An 18,629-nucleotide genomic window follows, 5' to 3' on the forward strand; every position below is an offset into this window, starting at 1 on the left:
CTTCCTAGAATTGAAGGCAGTCGTCGCTATATTTTTTTTCTCATGAAAGATAAAGTGGCACGCAAATGCTTTTCAGCATATAGTTTATTTAGAAAAATTAAAAAGGTATAACTCTGCTAACATATGAAACTCTATTCTAGCATATTTCTAAAACCCTGAATTAGAATTATAATATGAAAAAAAGTTCATGTGTAGGCCTACATTTTAAAATCAATACCAAGCTCGCGTGCAAACTCCATTTTAACACATTTATTGGTTTGTTATTGCAAACATGATTCCACAGAAATATCTACATGCACAGTCTCTCACACAACTAGCCTCTAAAACGTTCTAGCAACTCAAATACTAAAACTTTTCTTCAATTGAGAACAAAATAATTTTTATTAATAATATCTTACTTTTCTCGTTACCCTGGAGCTCATAAAGCATAAATACAAGAATATCGGTCAGAGATCGAAGACTTATCGATCGAAAGTTAGGGAATTCCCCAAAACAGAAACTGCGGTTTCGCTTCATCCGCTCTTACTCCACAGCGACACCGTGTGTCCCATCACTAATAAATTACTAACTTGCTAATTATAGGACATAATTCATCAAAAATCAATAGGCTTTTGGTCCGACATAAGATGAATGCACATGCAAAATCTGGAGCAGATTTAATCTCGCTTTCGTGAGATATCAACATACTTACCGATTAAAATCGATAAGTAATAACGTCAATTTCAAGCCATAAAACTACGTTGTCAAAGCCATTTAACCTAAGAAACTAACCTTGTAACATGAGAATTTTTTCCTTTCTTGCAACATACTCGTATACCTTTATGTACATCAATAAACATGGGAAAATATCGCGTGATTGGTAATCGTAGACAATGAAATTTTGGGTAAATAGTCGGGGTAAAAAAATTCCCAAAACTTTTTTTTTATCTCAGACATCGTATATTTATACGGAAGAGAAATTGAATACTCTACCAATTACTGAATAACGCTGTATTGGTTGGATGTCGGAACATGTTTCTTACATTGAACAGAGTTAATATAGTATAAACAAATCTGAGTTTAATGAAGAAATCTTTATTTTTCTGTATACATTGTAAACACAGTAGAAAATATCGATATCTAGAAAAATCTACCGTTTAAAGTGAATCAGGATTTGTAACGAATTCAACAAATTCAGTAGCTTTGCGTTTGTGAAAAAAATTCAAATAAAGTTATGTCGAAGGTTGTATCTCTTGTTCAATTAAGACCGCCATTTGAGGAAAAGTAACTGCGAGTGAAATGAAAAGCCACAAACAACTATTGGGTGAAAAAGAGCACCCGTATCCAAAGCTATACCACAATTAATGGCACATCAAATTATAGTAATTAAGATACCATCTGGTATTACATGCAGTACACTTTTCATTCTGTATTTATTTTATTGCCAATATACAAGTTGCGGTTCCATCAACTGGTGATAACACGCTTGAATTCGAAAGTTCCTTATATCCCCACACATATGATACTCGCAAGATGCAACAACTGATTTTGCTTAGTTTTTAATTGATATGTAAATATGCATCCCAGCTTAAAAGGGTACAAATGATGCTTTTTTATATATGTATGGCGGTGTTAGCGGTGGGAGTGGAGAGTCAAATGAGTCCGAGTGAGAGTTACACACACTCTGCTACGTTGAGATCTGGAAACATTTTATTGTATTGGAAATTCAATGACACTCATATTACGTTTGAGGCAAGTATGATTGAAACTGAAATTTAATCCTAAAAAATATTGATTGGCGTCATAAATATTGGTTTAAATATGAGAAAGTTTATTTTTCTAAATGTAGCAAACGCAACTGTAGTATTTATGTATTTATAAATTAAACTTATTGTGTAGCATAAAAACTCAATTTCTCTGTATGTTTGTTTGAAGTGGAATAATCCGTCTAAGACGAAGTTCTATTTAGTTCATTACTAATTAATGTTTTGCAGGTGATTGGACAGACAACCGGGTGGATTGGAATCGGATTTTCACCAAACGGAGCTATGACAGCATCTGATATTATTGTAGGATGGGTGAAAAATGGAATTCCTACAGTGATGGTATGTACCCTGCAATATTTTGTTTTATAAATGACACGCATGGTTTTTTTTTACAAAACATACATATTCTCAAGTGATAGGATAACTACGATGTTGAGATTGATATAATAACCAAACATTTATATAAAAACATTTGTAATAAAATATTGCAACCAAATGAAAGAACCTCTTCAAACTTGTTTCGACAAATCATTCAGTATAGAAAAGACCACTTGTTATATTATTCAATTTGCAGGACAGACACGGAGCTTCATCGAACACTTACCCACCTCTTGACCCCGAACAAAATATTGAAATACTGGGAGGTGCAGAATCAAATGGGTGGACAATGTATAAATTTTCGCGTCAGATTGCTGCCTGCGAGAGTGCTTATGATAGAGAGATCACGGTACAAATTGTTATTATAGATAGTTATTATTTTATATTAGGGAACCTAATTTTTGACTGTTATTATTCTGTTTTTAAATATATATAGTCAAACACGGAAAAATTGATTTGGGCATATGGTGACGCCGACCCTACAGGAACAGATCTTGTCACGGGTGATAACCATGGAACAAAAAGAGGTAATAGGTTTTTCAATTTATCTTTCAACTTTGTCCCAATATTTCTTTTTTGTAAGACTATTCGTGAGAGGTAATATTATGACATCATTTCTCGATCATGTGATAGCAACCTTCGTGCCATTTATGCTTCTTTCAGTGTTTGCTTTTAGAAATTAGAGCAAAAATCTCTTATACTTCGTGATTAAGGTTATATACTCATGGGGCCCATTCACACATGCCGTTATTGAACAGTTTCATTGTTGATTTTGAGATTTGAACTATTTTTTAACTTGACATTGGGTAAACATAACACAAAATCATGCAATACCATGAAAATCGAAAAAGACAAAGTGCGGGAATTACGAGGGTTTCGACAAAGAGTTACGCGCGCTTTATAACCCATTGAAAAAATGCTCGATCATCGTCATAACTTCTGTAATATTTTGTAAGTAAAACTAATAATGAAATCTACGGTATTGTGTAAAGAAAAACATTTTATGAATTATCCACCTTTACATTGTAAATAAACGGTCTGGGCTGGTAAGGGTGAGCAGTATAGTGACGAAAATAAATATTTTAAGGCCGGGAGATTCATAGTTTTCAGAGCTTTCAATTTCAACTAAAAATACATCTATTGTCAAAAATTGTTAGTGTGTATTTTGACAAAAAGTATTTATTACTAGCACATGCACATGTTCTTACTTATATTCACCTGAGAATGCGAAGGTATATACTTGAGATTATCTGGTAATCAATAGAATACGCCAATACTGATTACGCAGAATGTAACCACATTATATTATTCAATTATTCTTCAAATTATTGTGAACTAATACTACTACTGTGAAGTGCGAGATTGCCTTGAGCTTACGTTCATGATCGCATGCTCATATCGTTCCCCCCAGTCCATGCGTAGAAAAGTATTTCCTGTTGCTTCTTGTCAACAATATAATATTCTCTCTCCCTATTATTATGTGCTGTTGAACTTCCTAGTAACTGAGTATAATTATTTAACTACAGGAGTAGAAAGCATGTATTTTCTGCAATCTTCCGGAGTTCCAACTGGTCTTCCTGTCGGACCTGTATACAACACGTTTGAGGTTCTGGCAACAGAATTTACTATCCCATCAGAAGATACATATTACAATTGCAAACTCTATAAGCTTCCGGATTTTGGTGGAAAACAGCATATTGTTAAGGTAATGCAAACGTTACCATTGCTTTCTTCGAAATTTTGCGCTTGTTTCAACTAAACTTTAGTTACTAAAGGATTAATGTTGTCATATTCTCGATGTGATCCGATACATGTTTACATGACGTAAATTTTTTCGACTTTGCAGTGGGAACCGATTATTCAAGCTGGAAATGAACTCCACGTACACCACATGATTGTGTACAGATGTGGTGACATGCTAGAGGTGAGACATTTTAAACCTAAGTAGTTTTAGGAAAGCGCTTTAGATTCCCTTTTTTTGCAAAAGATAATCATTTGAAAGAGCTTTGGATTAGTAATTTCATTCACTGTAAAAAATTTTATCCAATAAAACAAATCTATAATTATACATATTAAATGTTATACAATTATTTTTGTGAATGGCGTGAATGGTGTCGTGAATAAAATATGGTGCAATAGTATAATTTAATACCCAATTTTGTTAAATTTATTTTCAGAACGAATCTGAACTGGGACAGGATGCCAGTTGTACTTCATCAAATATGGCTCATTTTGCCACTTGCTCGGTTATCATTCTTGAATGGGCAGTTGGAGCAGGGGTAACAAGTTAACTACCCTATTTTTTATTTCTCGGATTAAGATATCAAAAATATTTTTAATAATTATCACGTCAGTCAAATTATTACCATTATTAAAACCACATCTATCTGCAATCAGGTAACATTTTGCTGCATTTAAGGATCCAAACACTTTTACGCCTGAACTATTGAACAGATATAGATTTTTTTGTTGTAATGTGTGTATGAAATATGAGTGAGGATTTTAGAGTTTCTACATTTTTTGAAAGTATATTGAATTATACCTAGTAAATCCATTTATTTTATCATGGTCTTCATAGTTTCTGTATTACCATATTAAAAAGAGATGCAAATTGAAACATATTTTAGGCAATGATATACCCCGAGGAAGCTGGTTTTCCTGTCGGTGGACCAGAAGATCCAGTGTACATACAGTTGGAAACACACTACGATAATCCAAATATATTATCAGGTAAAAAATTCGTAGACATTCTTGGAGTATATTTGAGACATGTTATACTTTTTGTCACCACTAAAATAATAAAATACAAAATAAATATGGATTTATTGATCGGATTAATAAATGAGTTAGTTTTAATTGCACGAAATTCCCTTACATATTTACTGTCTCTTTCTTGTATAATATTTATATTGTCTTGAAACTATTTTCTAATATAATCACAACCAAACAAAATTAGAAAAGAAAAAACTAAATGCATTCCAAATTAAAAGTTTCAAACTTTCTCGAACAGAGAATATTTTTTGAAATGTTTAATAAAATGCATTCTGAGTAATATTAGTTCAATATGATCAAAAGCTTTGGTATTTATAAAAAAAAATGTTTTATAAAATGCATTCTGAGTAATATTGGTTCAATATGATCAAAAGCTTTGTTATTTATAAAAAAAAAACGCAGAGACTGATTCTTTTATTTCTTATTTGAATACGAATGATACACCTACGTGGCCAACTAATTTATTTTTAGGCGTGCGCGACAGTTCTGGAATTCGATTCACTTACACTTCGACATTGAGAAAATATGAAATTGGCATTATTCAGGTCGGACATGAGGTTAATGGTCTTCAGCATTTGATCCCTCCTGGTGCAGAGAGTTTCCTCAGCATTGGACATTGTACTGACTCGTGTATTGCAGATGTAAGTCACGAGTCCACGAGTTTCATTTCTAGAATAGCCCGAAAATAATTGATTTTAATTTTTTATAGAGAATGGCGGCATCGGGACTTAGCAACGTTACTGCGTTCAGTGTAGTTCTTCATTCTCATCTTGCGGGAAGAAAATTGAGATTGAGACATATTAGGTAGCTTGATTTATTAAATTGCAAAAATTAATATAATTTTTTTTCAATTGCTAATTCATGCCATCCTTTTTCAGTGAATTGATCTGTTCAATTTTTTTTAGAAACGGTTTGAACATATGTTTTGAATCTTTATCATATTGGATATTTTTAATTCATGTTGTGTAAGTCAGAAAATTGTGACATTTGACCTACAGAGCGCATCCGATAGTTTTCTGTTCCCCCTTAAATATACATTGGTGACGTTTGAACATTGCTATTGCTATCCAGTATGTTGTATTTTCAGGATCTAGAACGATTCTTACATTTTGAAAATTCTTTAAATTTACCTTTTCCTAAAAACAATAGAAAGTACTGTGCTTTCGTTTAGAGATGGCGTTGAACTTCCTTACTTGGGAAATGATGAGAATTACGATTTCAATTATCAAGAAGCAAGATATTTCAACCCAGGAGTAACTATCAAAAGTAATGATTATTTACAAATGGAATGTGATTATAACACAAAAAGTCGAACAGTAATGACAGAGGTTAGTTAATTCATATAAACAATATTTAATGATTATTGAAACAAGAAAGCAACATTAAAATATATGGACACTGAAGCCAAAACGAAGTAGTACGAGTACGCAATCTTTCACAGTAGATCACCGGTACCGCTTCACGCCTGTTTACCAGATTGTGACGCACGCGAATGCGGAACCGCCACAAGATGCGCAATTTTTAACATTGATGATGTCTTCGCACACACAAAAAAAACGAATCTTATAGGGCCGACAACAATTTTCTAACCGCTGAAAATTTTAAAGCATTCGGTCCATTAATTTCAAGAAAAATGTGATATTTTCATAACAACAAGTAGCAAAGAATGATTAACAATAACAGCATACTAATAACAAAACGATTCATATGTACATTTCGTCTCCAATAATATCGTAGTTAGTTAATAGTCTATACCAAGGTTGCCCATTCTTTATGGCCGAAAGGCCCCATGTAGTTTACGAATGATTGCGCGGGCCACTTGACATAGTAGTTATGTTCTAGTTTTCACTACACCGACTACAGGTTAATTAAAAAACAAACAGAACCCCAACACCAAAATTATAAAACAATGGAAATACGAAGATACAGTAAAATCAGAAGTTTTTACCACACATAGATATTCCAATGTGAAGTATGGCACTGCTTTTATCCAACAAGTTTGTCAATATTCGGTGCGATGGACCATGTAGCAATGCGAAGAAAATTTTTCATATGATTGTCAGAAATTGGTGATTAAAATTAGTGGGGGATTTGACATGGTTCATCCGTGAAATAACTTGCTCGTACAAATAAGTATTGTCAAATATTGAGGCCATGAAAACTGCCTCCTCTAGCTTCACAGAAAAAAGGCAGAAAAGGGGCAGATTGAAGTACATGGCAGACGATAAAAACAAATTTAAATATCTCTCTCCAGAAATAAAGCCCGCAAAGAGACTTAAAAAAACTTTTGAAAGCTGGGTGGTTTGGACGACAAGGAATAATTTTTTTCAATAGAGGTTTCAATAGTGGCTCAGAATTGTGAACGACATCGGGCTTCGAATAATACTGCGCGGGCCACTCGGAAACCTTTGGCGGCCCACGTGTTGGACTACCCTGGTTTATACCATAAAAACAAATACACATTAAAAGCAAGATGATTTTATATATTTTTATTTCAATTCGTATTTTTCGTATTCTGAAATCTTCAAGAACTGATGTTCGGGGCCGAATTCACCATTGAGCAAGGTATGCTGAAGCCTAGAGCCTTTGAGCCTTAGGTGACCTCGACATTCAATCATGTAATTTGCATAAGCTTCGAGATCAAAACTGGTTTAAAATTTCATGAAACTGTGTTCAATTTTCCATCAGGTTTTTATTTTTTGTCCTAAATATTTAGGCCCAAAGGTTTTAATAAAATTTTAAATACGGGCGAATAAATTGAGTGTCTAAATTTAAAAACTCTGCTTTTTAACCGTGAAAAACAAAATATAATAATTATTTGTTTTATAACAGTTTTTGGTATGTTAATTCCTGGATTTTTTTTAACAGATAAGAAAATACAAACATTTATCAATACTAACCTATTATAATGTCATGATGATTCTTCATACATCATTGAGAAAGAGGGCCTCACAAATAACACGGGCGAACCATTGACCCGCGGGTCAAAAAGTGTCCCACAGCGTTTTTTCGGTGACCCGTCAAGCCACGAATTATTGCAAAAGATACAAAGATATTATATAATATTTAAGACATAGCAAATTGGTGTTAGAATAGTTATATAGTCCAGACTGCCATTCGCATTGTCTCCTCTGGCATATTAGGCGGGCTGTCATATTTGACAGCAGATCTGCTTTATAGGTCGCGAAACAAGGTGATCAAGTGCAACATTTGTGTGTTCTACATATTAATTGTTCTTTAACTCAGTCTGGATTCTGACTGAGATCAGAGTTTGTACATGAAAAACAGTGGACCACAATTTATCTGTTCATTTCTTGCAACTTGTCTTGTTGCCGCTGTTCTATAGGGAAAGGGAAAAAGTGGGTGTTCCTCTCCTGTACTATTGAGCGAAATAAATCCCAGCTGAAACTGTCATAGGTCAAATAAGAACGCAATGGATTATATTGCCAAATGTTCATATATTGTAAGTTTATTTTCTTTTTCGTAGGGAGGACTAGGTACTATGCAAGAGATGTGCATGGCGTTTGTTGCGTACTATCCAAAAATTGATTTATCTTACTGTATATCAACTGTGAGTCTTTTCAATTCGTGGCCATACTTGGGAATCGACTTATCAAAGATACAGAAGTAAGATTAATTCATTAATATATAGGATTTTGTTTGTATTTTAAAAATATCAACAGACTATAAAAAGCAATATTCTGCAGGATAGATAACACTGTCGGAGATCGCCTGTCCCATTTCAACTTTACTGATCCTGCTGAAGTTGCAGGAAAGACGCTTCTGGAATATATGAGCGAGGTAAGTATAGCTAATCTGAAGTATTGGGAAATATTATAGTCTTTTTATCTAAAACTAACGCTTTGTCGGCATTCAATTTTTGTGAAAATACAAATCAAATCCATAATGTTGTTCCTTTTTGCACAAGTCAATATTGAAAATTTAAACTTGAAAATATTGCATTTGTATAGATTCGGCGTTCAGCGGTAAGCAATATCCTCGTTATCTTTTTAAGCTGAACTTTGAAAGTTAAGTCTGTTTACCCTCAGAATAAACCGGTCCAGTTTGATTATAATTTTAGATGGCACTTCTAATGACGTTGAAAGTTGAATAAACATATTAATGCAGGAAACAATAGCAACGGATTAATTTAGGCCCGTTAATAGTCCAATTTATAGCCCTCAACAGTCGAATATAGCAAATAGGCAAAGCTCGCTTATACTTTGTACTTGATAAATCTTTTCCGGGAATGCTTGTGATATTCCTATAATACGAATATGTGAGAAGTTTATGAAATCGTACAATAGTATATTGATATTTTTATTGCAGCTCGACTGGAATCAACAAAACATCACAAACTTTGAAAATTTCTATAATTCGGCACCACAACAGGGTTTCTGTAAGCCGTCGAATCAGAGTCAATCAGTAAGTTTTATTAAATTTATGAATAAAAATTACACAAGAAAACAAGTTTGCGTATATTTTAAACTCAGGAATGCACGATTTCAAATATTTTTAGCCGATACCAGTTAAGTCGTAACTTTTGAGAAATGAACTTCCATCAATCTCTTCAGAACAATTTGATAGATGAGTTTGTTCAAAAGTGTTTTATGCACAGTTTACTCTTGCATTTCAGATTATTCAGACAATTGTTCCGATCAATATTACAAGTCCGTACATCCTTCCAGTTAAGGAATGTTTGGTTACATCGATGAGTAAAACGACCACTACACTTTCTACAACTAGTCATGGTCACGTCGTCAAATCGTCTCGGTTTAGCTATATATTCTTGATGATTTGTCTTCGTCTGTTCTCCAACAGTTGAACGTCAATTTACGATTCGTTTACGATCTTTCATCTTTCAGTGATCCTTTCTTTTTAAATTTAAATACATAACGTATTTTATGCTTAAGTTTAAGCATCTCATTTTGTTTGTATAGATACTCTCCTTACGAAATATTTGGCATTCGAAAAAATTACTTTCAAATTTTGAAAATATTTTGTAAATCAGCAATTTACGAATCAAACCGATGTATCATATATTTAACACAATTTGAAATAAACATTTTAATATTCTTGTTTTGAAATATATTTGCAACAAATTATGTTGCGTTCCAAATTATGAGCGTGATTGACTGTTTATCACACAAATTATTACCACCATGACCTATATAATATCAAATGTTTAAGATGACACACAAAACAAGTCATACGATGTAACCGATTTGATACTAAAGTATTGAAAACTCTGTATAGCTGTTTTGTATTAGGTCGGGTTTAAGTGTACTGTTGTCACTTTTTCTTATGAAAATAGGAGAAGCTGTCAAGCATGTCACCGACGTCAATGATATTGTGATGAAAATAAATATCTCTAATGCGGAACAGTATTAAATTCAGTTAATCTTGAGATTTTCAGTATAATATAGAAATATTTATATGATTTCAGCCAAACGTTGGTTGCACGCCAATCTCTTCAATTTCTGTAGAATACCTTGCCTCATTTTGGTAAGCACAGATAGTAATTTGTAATAGGGGGAATAGATACAAGCAATACAATGCAACAATTTCTGTAACGCAGAGTAGAAATGTTAACTTCAGGAAAAATTTAAATGACAAACAGACTGATGACGTGCCAAACAAATCCAAACAAGAGAGCAATGCTCAAACATATGGACACAAAAGCAAAAATAAAGTAGTATCAAATCTTTCCCATGGCCATTATCGCTAGCGCACCCTATAAATTGCTCTCGACTTCGCTGGCTACGGGATCGCTAAAATGCGATTGCGGAACCGCCACACGGTGAGCAATTTTGATGACGTCATGAAACAAAACTTCAAAGGGAAAAACGAATCCCAAAAAGTCCACAAGAATACTGGATCAATTGCTTTGAAATTTTCAGTGGTTAAATATTCCCGTAGTCGCTAGAAGGCTTTCATTACTTTTTTATTTAAAAAATATCTGTGAACTCTATGGGATTGGTTTTTCTCTTCAAAGTTTTTTTTGATGACATTAAAAATTAGAAAAAAAAAATGTGCGCCCTGTGGCTGTTCCACGATTGCATTCAGCGACCTGGTGGCTAGACTACCGGTAATGTAAGATTGAAGGCTACTTCGTTTTGACATTCGTGCCCATATATTTGAGCATTATTCTTTTGTTTTGACAGACATTTTCTATTTCACATACATTGGACTATGATCATGTTGTTTTATTACTTGTGATACCCGGACGACTAGCTTCCCCAGGCTCTGGGACAATGATGAACATGAGTCCAATCTCAACTTGAAACGAAGTACAAAATGATCACAGTCCTAAATGTGGTATCATACTTTTTACAGTACACTGAATACCGTTTTATTTATTTCGAAACTTTTTGTGGTCTGAAGTCCGCATACAAAACTTCAAAAATAGAAATTCCAGAAATTATATTTCGGCATCCTTAAAAACACGCAATTCCTCGGCCGACTAACGATTATTAGCTAATTGAGAATGTTTGTTATGGCGTCATAGTACTTTTTATATATATTTTTAAATCTATAAAAGTGATTTTAAAATAGGAAACTTTAAAATTGAGGCTAATAATTTAAAATAAAGAATTATGCGCGGTCCGAATAGAATACCCGAGAGGTTCGGATTCGGACCGCGGTCCGCCAGTAGAGTAGCCCTGGGGTAGACTACTTCTTCGCCTTACGGAACCATACCATACAGTAAAGGAAAAAAGAACGCCATGGAGCCCACCTGAATTTTTGAAATAAATAAAAGTAGTAGCCTTTTAATGACAACAACAATCTGTAGCAACTAAAAATCACAAAGAATAACAAGATTTTTCACATCAACAATAACAACAAGTCGAAGACGAAGAATTTTAACAACAACAACAATTTTTTTAAAGCGACCAATTGGTACACACTTTATGAAGCACCCTTCTTCTTAAATATATACATGTTCTTAAGAATGCAAACTAATAAATACCTAGTTTCGTTGTGGTTTTGGCAAAATACTAAAGTATTTTCATGAACTCGTTGAATTATTGTGTCGGAACGCATGTCATAGGTTAACTTTGCAATGTTTTTCTTTTCCACTCCGATGAAAATTTCGTATATTTCAAGATTTTAAAAAATTAGTTAGGCTTTTAAACTCCTATTATTTGCGGATAAATTTTGTCGTATAAATGGTGAAAAAACAGTTATAAAATTGTAAATACCTCATATACCATATCGCATATGTTTCTGACATGTATACTCATATGTACGCCGCAAAGAGGAGCGTTCCCTTATTTCAAACAAAGAACATAATATATAAATGGAGTTAGTTGTCCACAACTTGAAGTTCTTTATCAGAAGTATACTCGTTAAGAAGATGAAAAAGTAGAATTTGAAATCAGATGTCGAATTCATTTTGAAATTGCTATATCACTGATCAGTTGTTATACAAATCTAAGTTCAGACAGGAAAACACGAAATATATAGCTCAGTTTCAAAGTATGTGCTCAGTATACCCAAGGCTCATCTTTGACAAAAGATAATGTTTTCAACTTATCATATATGACTAATGTCAAATTGTTTTTCCTGACTGCCTTTTTTTGGATAAAATTGCTTAAAATGAGTCATTTTTGCGTACTGAATGTACAAATGAATTGAAAAATAAACCTTGTTCGCAAAGATATCAATTAACGTTCAAATAGAACGTAGTATTTTGAAAATATATCATGGTACTACTTATTAACGATTTTCATATGAACATCATTGATATTTGTTTTTGGAATGGGACTAATAACATGCTGCAGTAATCATGATATATGTAAGGGGCAGCGCCGGATTAACCATTAAACAATATAAGCACCTGCTTAGGGCACCAAGCAAAGAGGGGCACCACAGAAATTTTAGAGCAGAATTTTATATAGTTTATCGGTATTTATTAAAATATTACGAGTTCACCAGGCGAGTCAAACTTCAAAATGTTCGCTTATTTTTTGTCTTCACGTATCATATTAACCTTCTTTACTAAAATGGAACACTGAAACTTATTTATTGGACACGAAATGGGCCTATGAGTCGTTTCCTTAAATTGTTGTTGTTGATTTTTTCTTTCTAGTATTCACCTTGTTGCTGCATTTTTATTTTCAAAATTTTTTTATTCTCTTCAACAATTGGACCAATGAACTATTTACACTATGTGGCGGTTCCACGATCGCATTTAAACGATATATTGGTCAGCAAAGTCGGGAGTTTCTTGATAAGGTAGACCAGGGTGGTCCAAACTCTGTTATGCTGATACATTCCGTGCGGCTCACAGAACAATTTTAGCGTATATTTGTATCTAATGGAGTAAAGTTTTTGAGTTTTTTTTTAGATATTCCAACTGGGGTTGGGATCCCGAAATTCAAACCCTTTTTCTAACGCTTTGTGCCTTTATTTTAGTAAAAATACTCTTCTGTTCACAAGCGTCGGCCATGTGACAGTGGTGACGAAACGCAGAGCTGACTTAACGCTGCGTAATCCAGTTTTTTTTTCAGTTAGGCCCCGAAATACCAACTGAGACGGACTTGGTTGGTATTTGACGATGTAACTAAGCTTGCTTACGCTGCAAGTTTTTAAACTACTCAATATAACAATTCGTAATAAAATGAGTGTCGCAAGAAAGGTGACATAAGAGAACACGGCGGAAATGTATTTTCTTGCCCATCACATAGTGTGAGTAATATCTGTCACGAAAGAATATAATTTGAAGCGACATCAAACGCGAGATGCGCAAAATACAACGGTAATTCACTTTAAAATAACTAAAGGCTTTATATATCTTTTTTACAAGAACGCCACCCATGCAACATGATAATAGTCTGATTAGAACGGTGAAATCTCGTTGTTTATTACATTTAAAGTAAGTATACTCGCGATATTTTGATCACTTTTGGGTTTTCTCCGACTTGCGGCCCGCGAGAGCTCCTCAAAAGTTTTTGCGGTCCTTCAACATAGCACCTTGAACCACTTTGAAGTAGACTACTAGGTACCGGTAAAATTCCAAACTACAGTTGTGACTTGTATCCTTTGGTATTTCGATTCACGTTGAGACTGGAGGCATGAATCTTCATTGTCACGCTCCCTCAGGATTAGCCCAACCGATATATCGGCCCGATATTGCGTGTTTGCATATATATAATATCGGCAGTAAACGGCCGATATATATATCGGCTATATATAACCGTTAAAAAACCTAAAAATGTTCGTAAAAGTTGTTCTATTTACTGTTGGTTGTGATTATCTTTAATGGATAATACACTTATGTGGTTTATTGTTTTTATAATTAAATTACACATGAGGGGGCATCAAAGTCTTCAGTGCTTAGGGCACCAAAGGGGCTTAATCCGCCCCTGGGAATATTCATAACGTGCCAATAATACTATTATTTTTTGAGTGCGTTATTGAAAGCTAAATTTATCATAGCCGTATAACACATAAACACTTAGCATCTGATTTAAATCGTGGCATAAAATTATAATCAAGTATGCATGTAAAATATTTCTTTGTCCTTCCCTTTTCCCAAATTCTTCATTTATATATAAATGTTATATGTAAATGACCGTACGTCTAATAGCATTGTACAAAGGGTGCAACTCGTACTATCCCACATATCAGATATTTACTAGTTTGGGTAGCTGGCTTTGTTTAAAAAAAAAATACCGCCTTCAAATTGATATATTCCTCTAATTATAAAATAATTTTGATTTGGAAATACACTATTTTAATAATGTAAACCCACGATTGAAAAACAACATTTCTTCAGTATCTGAAGCCCATGGGCTATTTAGTAAAATACAGTTGCCTAGTGATATTTTTCTTCGGTGAACGTATAATGAGCTACAACTCTACTCAAACGCAGTCTACTGCTCGATTACCAACACCGTCGACAAGGAATATGGTAGGGTCATATATATATATATATATATATATATAAATGTTCCAGCGACATGCATTATTTGGGTTGGTGGCGAAAGCCGTGTTGCTTTTAAGGAGCTAGAGCCGAGGATCTAGGACCTTTATGGCATTTTACATTTTCCTGAATTGTCTTAGTAAACGGGATTTGAATCTTTTAAAATAGGTTACTTGTTATCATGGTTAATATCACCGAACCTGTTATTAAATGCGTGTGTTACGTTCTTTTGAAATTTCTTTGCATCTAAAAAAAATATTATCCGTGCTATATGATTTCTTAAAGTATAAAAATTATCACAATTAAAAACTGTAACCTAAAATAATCACAAATAATTCAATCAATCAATCAAATCGTTTTTTATTAGCCATCCATGCAGGCAAACGGGCACAACAAAGTTAAAGCAAAATGAAAAAATATATATATACATGTTCATGACTTTGCCCAGAATGGACAGGATAACCGCGAAATGACCATTCGGTATACCTGTCAGCGGCTACCTTGGTTAGGTAATTGTGCTTACGGTAATTCTGTATTCCCTACTATAACTTATTGTCTCCAAGACTGTACCGATGATGCATCAGCAACTGTGTTGTCGGTTTATGTATTAGCAACGATCAGAAAGTAAATTTAAATATCAGCCTGTAACAATTTGATGACAACACAAAGGAACCCACGTCTTAATCAACTTCCATATAGGTGATATCTTTTTACTATATACCAAGCGTGGAGTATACAAGTTTTGATGCATAAATAACGTAAACCATGCTAAATCTATTTTACCTCTGCTCGTGATCACCTTACCTTTCATGTCATAGACAAATTATTATGACTACCCAAGTAAGAAACCTGCAATTGCTTGGAGTTTTAAAAAAAGGATTTTCATCGGCCTTACATATCAAAACACTGTCTATAGCAGTGGTTCTCAACCGGGGGCCGATGGCCCCCTAAGGGGGCTACAAAGCAGTTCAAGAGGGGCCACGACACAAGACCAATAATTGATCATAAAGCAACTTAGTTTGCATACTTTTATTTTAAAACAAAAACTCCTGTTCAGGCGTTCACCGCAGTTTCATTACATGAACAGGTTATTTGCGATTTCAGGGTGAATTCACTTTCCCATACGTGAATTGTTTCATCATATTGCCCACAATACGAAAATGGGACGACAGTCGCATTGGCGTTGGCTTCACCAAAGTAAATCTAGATGACAGAGTGAATGTAGCTATGAAGTGGCATTTTGTATTCTTAGCCACTACTTAGCATGTAAGCTTCTTCACTGATAGTAGGCCTATGACTTGCCACAGCCAATCTGGCTTTTCTGATCTTGTCACCATCAAAACAAAATCTAAAAACCGTTTTGATGTTGACAGTGGCATTCGTCTCTGGCTGTATCACAGACTGTGCTCCATATAAGAAACCTTGCAAGGCAGTCCCAAGTGCAAGATTCCCATTGGTTGTATACTAAAAAGCTTGGACTTTTTTTGTCTCTATATAGTTTGATTTTTTTTGGATGATGAACATGGGGGCCACGAGTGCAATAAGGCGCCAGAAGGGGGCCACGAGCCATAAAAGATTGGGAACCACTGGTCTATAGGTTTGAGTTATAGAATGTAAAGCCATTTGGTTGCGAGGTCGAAACCATATAAAAAGGTAGAAACCGAGCGATTAAAAAATTGTTGCGAGTCTTAAGTAAATATAAAATAAGCCGTGCCGGAATGTCGAAATGAAACGTTTGTTGTTGCGGAAACTCAGTAAAATTATAAGATAATCCAAAGAAATTATTTTAAAGTGCATAAGGAAGTGAGAACAGATACGAAATTATAAGTCGCAAAAGACATTCCAGGTCAGTGCGTAGATTGAGGTTATCTTGAAAGAATATGATGAATAAACAAACAAACATATTGGTTTATGAATGATTTTAAGGTAGAGATAGAAGGTTCTGCTGCCAAATACACACTGTTCGAGTAAATTTGTTATTTCAGTTATTTCGTCCACCTTAATGCTTATTACGGATAGTTTTATTGTCCAATTCGGAATCGGAGTTTAATTTTTAGTTTCAAACCATTTTCAAGTTACCCGAATTCAGATTTTTGAGTATCAGTCTATTGAAAGTCCATACCAGTCCATACCTTTTCAAAGATTTGTGTCTTTATGTGTTTTATTGGAAAATTAGGATTATGATATACTGGTACACAGCAGGTGAAGTTTAAATATGTTTTGACATATACATATATACTAATTAACTTATGCAGAGTTTATATCTATAGAGTACTAACATATAAAAAATACCTAGTCGGTACCTTCAACACTTTACTACCGTTTACGTCTTCCGAATGTAGCTGAGTAGTGACTAATAATCACCTATGTTATGTTATGACTACCTAACATATATAGAGTATAATAGCAAATACCTTTGAAAAGTTTGCGAATAAAAGCAAAGAATATTGTTTTATTGGATAAAATGTGTAGTAACTTTATATATTTTGCTTATCGAAATTTATCTATAATTTAAAAACTACGTAAATGCAAATTATAGGGAAATTCGTGGTTATATAAAAAAGTGTGTGTGTCATCAGTGACCTCTTAGCTCATATTGTTTCAAAATATATCGGTCGAAAGTTAAATTTGGTCAAGCCTTCATCTGATGCATGCAGCATTGAGTGATGGAAGATGTTCATTTATATACCCGTTCTTAGTGGTACTTTAGGACACAGAGAGCAGTTTAGAATTAGGCTGTACATCAATACGTCTAATTACTATAATATGTTAAAATGGAATCTATAACATCTATACAACAACAAACCCGTGTGGTCTCCAATCGTGATGGTAGTATACATTCAAAAATCGGAAGCTTCAGAACAGTGTTTCCCAACCCGAGTCCGCGGTCTTAAATGAGTCCGCGGAGCGTTCGAATGAGTCCGCAACGAGCCAGAAATTCACTGCGCGCCGCAAACGTTTTTGCGAAACTTAACTATCAGCCAAGTTACAAATTACGTTAGAATTTACATAAAACATAGCAACTTTATTCACATAACAATAATAAAGTCAATGATAATTGGTTACTGAGTAGGACTGGGCATATATTCGAATATTCAACTATTAGAAGAGTAATTTACTATTCAAAAATTTGGTGCCAGGTGACGCGACAGGTCACTCGCGCGTCGCTTCATTGAACGATGAGATTTCACAACTCGCTTGCGGATTTCCGACGAAAACAAGAGTCTGCTGTGCACAAGCGTCGATAGATACCTAAGTGGTGTTTCTCGCGAGTTCGAACAACGAGGAATAAATAATTTTTTTTTTGGTAGGTGGTAATGGTGGCGACCCAAATTTCTTAAATTGAAAAGCGGCCAGACAAAATACTGAAAATGAAACGGAGAGCCCATAATTTTTTGTTTTATGGTGGTCCGCGACCAATTGAAAACACTTTTTTAGGCAATTTTCCCTTTGTATTCTTCGCTTTACTGCCCCCACATTGGTACGTGCAGTACTGCCGTAGGTGTTGTACGAACAGCTTAAATTTGTAGAATTCACAAAAATACGAATCAAAATATAATCGAGCACTTTACCACGCATTTTTGTGTCCACGGATTGTCATGATATTTTCTGAGTACTATTGCTTTTATTTCGTCAACACAAAGTTAAAATGACGACAATTAAATTAATAATAAAGCAAGTCGACGAATATATATTTTTGATTTACAAATATGCTTTAAATATATTTTTATTAAGTACTAAAATATGTTCTTTCTGGAAATTTATAGCAGATAGTAGGATTTTTCTATCAGCGATAACAAATTCGC

At 34.1% G+C, this 18,629-nt stretch overlaps 1 protein-coding gene across 1 annotated transcript; it reads left to right on the forward strand.

Annotated features, from left to right (window-relative positions):
* Positions 1-1,602: 1,602 nt before the first annotated feature.
* Positions 1,603-9,786, forward strand: LOC120344770 (DBH-like monooxygenase protein 1 homolog). Its single transcript, XM_078113164.1, has 15 exons — positions 1,603-1,731; positions 1,974-2,084; positions 2,320-2,472; positions 2,560-2,650; positions 3,650-3,828; positions 3,970-4,047; positions 4,301-4,402; positions 4,751-4,853; positions 5,367-5,536; positions 5,605-5,699; positions 6,067-6,223; positions 8,383-8,522; positions 8,603-8,696; positions 9,225-9,320; positions 9,532-9,786. The coding sequence occupies exons 1-15, from the start codon at positions 1,603-1,605 to the stop codon at positions 9,718-9,720; spliced, it is 1,887 nt and encodes a 628-aa protein (XP_077969290.1). The 3' UTR covers positions 9,721-9,786.
* The last annotated feature ends 8,843 nt before the right edge of the window (positions 9,787-18,629 follow it).

Source organism: Styela clava, chromosome 5, assembly GCF_964204865.1.
Source record: "Styela clava chromosome 5, kaStyClav1.hap1.2, whole genome shotgun sequence".
Classification (NCBI taxonomy): Eukaryota; Metazoa; Chordata; class Ascidiacea; order Stolidobranchia; family Styelidae; genus Styela; species Styela clava.

What these genes read in the sequence shown, in the direction of transcription:
- LOC120344770 (XM_078113164.1), top strand. Translation starts at nt 1,603, where the DNA reads ATGGCGGTGTTAGCGGTGGGAGTGGAGAGTCAAATGAGTCCGAGTGAG. An exon ending in TTGAGATTGAGACATATTAG is followed by an intron (nt 5,700 to 6,066) that starts GTAGCTTGATTT and finishes GCTTTCGTTTAG; the next exon opens with AGATGGCGTTGAACTTCCTT. An exon ending in GACTTATCAAAGATACAGAA is followed by an intron (nt 8,523 to 8,602) that starts GTAAGATTAATT and finishes AATATTCTGCAG; the next exon opens with GATAGATAACACTGTCGGAG.